This window comes from Medicago sativa, chromosome 6, assembly GCF_051527215.1.
Source record: "Medicago sativa cultivar Bolivia chromosome 6, Bolivia_mono, whole genome shotgun sequence".
Taxonomy (NCBI): domain Eukaryota; kingdom Viridiplantae; phylum Streptophyta; class Magnoliopsida; order Fabales; family Fabaceae; genus Medicago; species Medicago sativa.
In genome coordinates this window covers 77,113,346-77,121,455 of record NC_140754.1, presented here as the reverse complement: position 1 = coordinate 77,121,455, position 8,110 = coordinate 77,113,346, and the positions used below count along the sequence as shown (strand labels likewise).

At 33.2% G+C, this 8,110-nt stretch overlaps 1 protein-coding gene across 1 annotated transcript; it reads left to right on the top strand.

Moving 5' to 3' along the window:
* Nucleotides 1-2,694: 2,694 nt before the first annotated feature.
* Nucleotides 2,695-6,623, top strand: LOC146916965 (putative terpene synthase 2). The gene is made up of 7 exons (XM_085718825.1): nt 2,695-2,856; nt 3,412-3,691; nt 4,065-4,437; nt 4,536-4,754; nt 5,010-5,148; nt 5,679-5,927; nt 6,192-6,623. The coding sequence occupies exons 1-7, from the start codon at nt 2,758-2,760 to the stop codon at nt 6,483-6,485; spliced, it is 1,653 nt and encodes a 550-aa protein (XP_085574951.1). The 5' UTR covers nt 2,695-2,757; the 3' UTR covers nt 6,486-6,623.
* Nucleotides 6,624-8,110: the final 1,487 nt, after the last annotated feature.

Sequence of the window (8,110 nt, the reverse complement as noted above, 5' to 3'; positions counted from 1 at the left end):
ATGAAATGATAAATGTTTGTAAAACCTCATCTTTACCAACAACTAGAGTTTATATATGTTTTATCCAATTGGGCTTATGTCACAAACCTTAATGGGCCTAACCCATTTCTATTCTAACCTCAAGAAATGTTACTACTCACTTAACGGTATAATATATCACTAACGGTAACTTACTTCACTAACGGTAACTTATCGGTAAATAAAATAATTACTACACTCTCTAGTAACTTGGTGAAATAATAACTCTCACTAAGTACTAAAAGTAATCCTCAACTAAATTACAAGATTACCCCTACTCTCAAAATGACCAAAATGCCCCCAAGTCCAAAATGACTAAAATACCCTTCTAACACCGAATTCTACGAATCCCAACCAAAATACACACAAAAGTAAATAATCACATATAAACACATATAACACACAAATAAATAATAAAATAAAACTAGCGAAAATCGGACTGTTACAGGAACTATCTGAGCTGGTTCCTACCTGGGTGTATCCACAGGTGAAGGTGAAGATGTCACGCCATCCTGTTGAGGGATACGTATCTCACTTCGTATCTAGGTGTTGGCACCGTTGGCAACCATGGTGTAAATTTTGTAAAGCTTTGGTTTTTAGGAGTATAAAAACGGGGAGAGCTTATATATTTTCCACAGACGGCGCCAGTGATCGTACCTGATCATAAGGTGACTGCCGGTGCTTTGAATTCGGTGGTTGTGATGGTGGTGGAATGCGTCAGAATGCTTCTTGGAGCGGATGGGGGGTGTGTACCTGCAGGCACTCTGACGCTCAAGTCAGTAGAGATCAGAGAGTGAGGGTTTAGAGGGAGAGTGAGATTCTCCCTTGGGGACTGCATTGAGTCCCCTATTTATAGAGGTGGAGGGCTGCAGAGCCGTTCTGGTGGCACACCCGGTTGTGGCGGCTACGAAATCGTGGGAAGTGTAACCACCAGAGAGTTTATTGCGGGAACGTGCAGAATGTGCAAAGAGACGTTGGGGTTCTTTTGAACCGGTCTTGTTCGCTCTGTGCATCCCCCTCGCGGAGAGGGGGTGTGTCGCAAGTAATGCTGCCAAACATGGAGTTTGGGCTTTGGATTGTATTGGGCCTAAGTAGTGGGCTAAAGGTCCTTTTGGCCGGTCCAGAACAGATACTTAGGTGGTGACAGGGATTAACATTGTTATTATTATATTGCTACTTATATCTTGATATTTATAGTATTATACTAATAATTATTTGTTTAGGAAGTAATTAGTTAGTAATTAGCGAAAGATACCGAAAGAGAGTTGATCCTAGTAGTAAGTATTTAGGAGGTGACATTACTAAGACTGAGTAGTAACTCTGCTAAACTTAGGATTTAACTCATTAGTAATTAAGGAAACAAGTATATGCTTGAAGAAAATAAGTCGTAGCCTAACAGAACCATTCTCTTAAACCCTTAGTAAGGTAGGCATAGATTAGAGTTGCCCGTTTGTAGAACTACTAAGTAAGTGAGAGAGGGTGTGCTATGAGTGTCCTAAGATTCATAGATGGGCTGAACTAATGGAACCTTGGCCTTCACTTCCTTAGGAAAAACTGGAATGCGAATTTAAGTTTATGTTTTCAATTACCTTCGAGACGGTAAGACCCCGCACGTAAGGATCAACGTGCGGTCAGCAGGTGCAACCAGACTTAAGAGGGATAGACCTAGTTAACTGAGATTTATAGACCCCACACGTAAGAATCACTGTGTGATCAATAGGTGCAACTTCCAACCTTCTAGGTTAGTCACGTCCCAACGGCCTCATCATATGTATAGTCTACTTAAGATAAAAAAATACGACGTTCTGTTATTTAATATCCAACATTATAAATAGGGGGATTCAGAGAATCCTAATCGCTGCTTACTTTTCTGCATCCAAAAACAGGTAAACTTGCTATTTTGCAAACAGATAAAAATTGCAAGACATCTAACCCTTATCTTTTATATCGTGAACTTACAAAAATAAGTAAGTTTGATCAATAATGAAAACCTATAAGCTTCTTTCAGTTAAAAATTAAAATAAAATATATTTGCCTTTAAAAAATTAACAAATAAAACAACATTTAACATATGTTTGCACCCATCGTTAGTTTTTTTTTTAGTTTGTTACGCTTGCCTTCAAATTTTTTTTTTTTTTGAGGTGGCCTTCAAGTTTGTTTATATATATATACACACACACACTTACTTGAGATCACATGTTTAAGAACACTAAAACTAAGATCATATGTGCGCACGCCGACAGGGAAAGGCGTATGGATTAAATTATATGTACTCCCACCAAGCGTTTCAGTTTGGCATTGTATGATAAATAATTAAATTTTGTAGTCAGTTGTGTATATGAACATGTGCAATAAATTATATTATACAATAGTTAGAGTCCCTCTCAAAAAAATAAAATAAATAGTTACAGTCAAAAAAAAGCCACACCATTTACGGACGCATCGCTTAACCAAAATATATACTATTTTTTTATGTGTTTAATGAACTTTTGTTGGTCAAATTATTATTATTTTTTGAATATGTACACGTGTTTTTTTTCTGTTTATTTAAAATAAATACTTTAGTGGTACATATTGTAGTTTTTTTTTTTTTGAAAGGAGGTACATATTGTAGTTGGATTTATTGCATTTAATCTTACTATAAATATCGATATAGACCTCTTGTTTTCCCAACCAAAACATAGAGTTGAAGGAGAGGCACTCATCGATAAAGCATTCCATTCATTTGAATATTCAAGTATGTCTCATAACGAGAAATCAGTTTTGCAAAGAAATGTTGCAGATTTCCACCCTAGCGTTTGGGGGGACTTCTTCATTCCGTATGCTTCAGAATCTTTGGTACGTATTTAATGCCCGTTTTTTTTTTACGTGAACAACAATGATTTTTTTTTTTAAAGATCAACAACAATGATATATGTTATGAAAAGTGATTAAGGAGTTCTTGAAACACTATCTTTCTCATATTTCACTCTAGAATAAAACCAAGAGAAAATAGGTAGAGCTATAGCAAACACTCCAAAGGGTAGGTTATTTGTTAGCAATAGGAATGAAACCACACTTGGATCGTATAATTAATAAACCACTTAATATTACTAACATAGATATTGTTAGCAATAGCAATAGGATTTCCAACATTTCTGAGGGAAAAGGATTTCCAACATAGATATTGTTACACATTGCACACCAACCACACTTGGATCGTATAATTAATAAACCACTTAATATTACTAACGTTGCACACTCCAAAGGGATTCAAATTTACCTTGTAATATATATATTTTCAAGAATGCCAATAATATAGGATCTTTTGACTAAATGCATCCTTTCAAATAACAATTAAGTGTCATTTATCAATTAATTTTAAAATCATATGCATGTTTTGATTACATACAGGAATTTGATATAAATATTACGGCGCAAATTGATAAACTAAAAAAGGAGGTTAGACAAATGATTGTCTCAAAAATTGAGAATCCGTTGAAGAAAGTCAACTTAATTGACTCAATATGTCGTTTGGGTGTGAGCTATTATTTTGAAGACGAAATTAATCAAGTTTTGGAAGATATTCACAAGGATTTTGTTCAAAATGGAGAAATAACTCTCAAAGGAAACCTTCATTCTATTGCTGTGCTATTTAGGGTGTTGAGGCAACATGGTCTTTACGTTTCACCTGGTATTTATATCTCCACTTATTTATATTAATGATTCATTTTTTATATTTTAATTTGGATCACTATTGAGTAAAACAAACTTGTGTGGTAGTTTTTAGTTTTTTTTTTAATTTTAATCGTCAAATTAATACTTTAATTTACAACATAATTTTTTAACTTTGATCAAGGGGAGTATCTAATATAAACCTCTAAAAAATGGTTTAGGTATAGACCTTTACATTTTTAGTAACAAAAAGAGTTTTATAATACTAAAAATTAGAGAATAACATAAGTATTTTTTAATCTTGTTTTAGTTTCTTATTTACGTATACTTATAAATTAAAACATCTCTAATGATTGTTCAACATTGTCGTGGTTTTCTAATCAAAATATTAGATGTATTCAACCAATTCAAGGACAAGCAAGGAAATTTTAGTGAAACATTGATCATAGATGTTGAGGGCATGTTAAACTTGTATGAAGCCTCACATATGATGATTCATGGTGAGAAAATTTTGGAAGAGGCATTGGCTTTTACTTCTGGTCACCTTGAGTCAATTGCAACCCAATTGAGTCCTTCTCTTGCGACACAAGTCAAACATGGCTTAAGACATCCTCTGCGCAAAAACTTGCCTAGGCTAGAGGCAAGAAGCTACATTTCCATCTATGAGCAAGATTCATCCCATAATGAAATTCTACTTACGTTGGCAAAATTGGATTTTAATATGCTCCAAAACCTACATCAAAAGGAATTTGGAAACATTTGCAAGTAAGCACTATATCCACACCCTCCTTAATTTAAAATTAAATTGAATTCAAAAACTAACTACTCTAATTGCCTATAATATTTTTGGTCTTTATATATAGGTGGTGGAAGGAGTTGGACATTGCTAAAAAACTACCTTATGCACGGGACAGAGTAGTAGAATGTTGCTTTTGGGTTATGACGGTATATTTTGAGCCTCAATATTGTCAAGCAAGGAAAATGATGGCAAAAGTAATCTCCATTTTATCATACATTGACGACACGTATGATGCATACGGAACAATTGATGAGTTAGAACTTTTTACTAAGGGAATTGAAAGGTTAGCACATCATATTAACTCAATAAAAAAAATAATCAAATCAGCAACCAAAATTTAGAGATAGAAAAACTTGAAATTTATCTCTAATTTAGTATTGAAATTAAGTGATGATAAAATTAAATAATAACTTTTAGGTGGTTGCTAATTCTATTTTTTTAAAAGTAAAATAGACTTTTTCTTATCATATATTTATACACGGTCTAATTTTGTCAACAAAAGGGTAACAATTAATATTATAATGAAAATGAATTTTAGGTGGGATATTAGTTGTTTGGATGATCTTCCGGATTACATGAAGTTTCTCTATAAACCACTCTTGGATGTTTATGAAGAAATAGAGCAAGAAGTGAAGAAAGAAGGAAGATTATACGCCATTAACCACTTCTTAAAAGAAGTAAGAGTTTTATTTTATTGTTAAATTTTTTTTCTTTTATTGATTTAATTTATTAAACAAACAAACAAATATTTCATTTTCAATGTTATCTTGTTATCAGAATGAAATTTTAGGATTTAATTTGCATCCATTCTTCGTATAGATACATAGATCCTAGCATATCTTGTGATTAGAATATATTTAAGAGTTTTGTTGAAATTGACATTATAGAGTATCAACATGATGTTATTTGATTGAATGTAAATGTTAAACATATTTATACTATCAATGCATAAAAACTAGTTTAAAAAACTTTTTATTAATTGTTTTATGAACTCAATTTGTAGCAATTAATATACGATATTTTGTTTTGTCAGAAATAAGCTTTTTTGTAATTTTAATTGAACAAAAGATTATATATTGGCAGTTTAATTAACCGTAGATAATAGTTCAACAAAATTTCGAATACAATTTAACATCATATTTACAAAAAATACATAGGAGTTTAATTAACCTATTAACAATACTACTATATTTTATGCCAATGACAGTTCAAAAATATAGTCCAAGCTTACATGAGTGAGGCCAGGTGGTTGAATGTTAATTATATACCAACAACAGAGGAGTACATGAACACATCAACAATATCAAGTGGTTACCCAGTGTTGGCTACGACTTCTTACATTGGAATGGGAAACATAGCCACAAATGATATCTTCAATTGGGTAACTAACAATCCGAAAATTGTTAATGCTGCTGCTGTTCATTGCAGGCTTAGGGATGAAATTGTGTCTAGCGAGGTATTTTTTTTTATCTAAATATATAATTTCACACAATATTCTTTGTGGCTAATATATAAGAGATAATTATTGTTCATTTTTGTAAACAAGGTTGACACAATTGTTTAATTACAATTTACAAAGTTGATATTTTTGTAACCGTCAAGAGTTAATATAATAAGATGACATAATGGTGAAATGTGACTTTTACACTGTAACTGCATAGTCATTAAACTATTGATATATCTATTGTATCTCATAGTGTATATTTTTTATGATAAACAGTTCGAGCAAAAAAGAGGACATGTTGCTTCATACTTGGAATGTTATATGAGGGAATATGATATGGATAGAGAAGTTGCCATTCAAGAATGCCAAAAGAAAATTGACAATGCTTGGAAAGATATAAATGAGGAATGTCTTAGGCCAACTAAAGTTCCATTACGTTTTTTGACGTGTGTTCTCAACCTTTCGCGTTTTATTGAGGTTTTTTACAAAGATGAAGATAACTACACACATTCCGAAGGACTAATGAAGACCTACATTAATGATTTGCTCGTCAATCCCATCCCAACATGAGCATTGATTTTGGTCTTTACATGTTCTTTTTGTTTTTCATCTAAATAAAGTTAACATCAAATGTGGAATTTATTTTGTTCAATTCAAAATCTGTTTTAGAATAATAATTATCTTATAATGCATATGATGTTTGATAGAGTTTGGTCTGAAATAATATTTACATTTATTGAAGAAGCATCATTGATTACATAATTTGTTTAAAAAATATCTAACCAATATATTAAAAATTATTTATAGAACAAGGTGTTCCAAGAATAAATCATATGAAAATATTAATGGGTAAAAAACCAACGTTTTAAGTTGAGCTTGGCGATCCCTCAAAAAAAAAAAGTTGAGCTTGGCGATGAACTAGATTCCAAAATTACGAGCTATGTTCAAGTTGGACGACGAGGAGTTTACACTCTTCTAATGGAGATTTCAGGGTTATTGGATCATATTTCTCTCTGCGATATATTTGTAGATTAGTCAATTTTAGCTTAGTGTTTCTTTTTCCTCATGATGGGTGTGCTTTCCTCAATTCCTAGCTTTGGAGGGGGTGTTTAGATTCTCCCTTACATGCAGTAGGAAACTGATGACAGATCATCATATGATTTTTTGGCCATGTTTTTAATACTTTTTCTTTGCATTTGAAGACAAATAAGATGAGAGTTAGACGAGTTGTCAATGGTTTGAGGAACATATTTTATTGTTTTCACTCGAGTCGTTGTAATTCAGTTTTATCCTTGACCATGCAACTCCATAGATGTTTTGAGTGTTTTGTAGTGAGGAATCATTAAATCAAGACATCATGTGAGAGATCAGGGATGAAGAGTTGTAGATCAAGGGGTCTTAGAAGGTTGTTGAAGACAATACAAAAGTGAAGAAAATCCATTTCAAGTTTCTAGGAATTTCTAGACGAAAGAACGATCGAAAATGGGAAGAAAACACAAGAAATCGCACCTGAGGGGATGCCTCAGGCGCCGCTGCACCTAGCATGTGCGCCTCTGCGCCTGGCACGAGTAAAAACCCCTTATTGCTTGTTTTTCAAACTAGATCGGCGGGCAGATGCCCCATTTTCTTCTCTTAACTTCTAAGTAACCTAATGTTATAAATACAGACCGTAGCCCACTATTTTATTCATTCAGAAACATTTTTGGTTCAAAGAAAGGGTCATGCATCAGAGATTCAAGGCAGAATTTCTCCTCCTTTCATTTTTTCTATGGTATGTTTTCTATTGTTTTGTTATGATGTACGTTGCCATAAACAACTAAACCTCTTAAAGTGGTATTTTGGGAGAGATTCAAGCGTGAATTCTTGAGGAAGTATTTTCCAAAAGATTTGAGAAACAAGAAGGAAGTGGAATTCATGCAGCTGAAGCAAGGGAGCATGTCTGTTGCGGAGCATGTCGCTAAGTTTGAGGAGTTGTCGAGGTTTTGTCCTTATATCAATGATGAAGATGCTATGGTCTCCAAGTGGTGAAGTTCGAGAGTCGGTTTCAACTTGAGATCCGTATGTCTTCTTTCATGAGATCCGTGATTTTGACAATTTGGTGCACAAGTGTTGGATGTTTGACGACGCTGGGAAGGTGATGACAGGTCATCTTACGTTATTCTTAGCATGTTTTTCAGTTATTTTCTTAGGTTTTA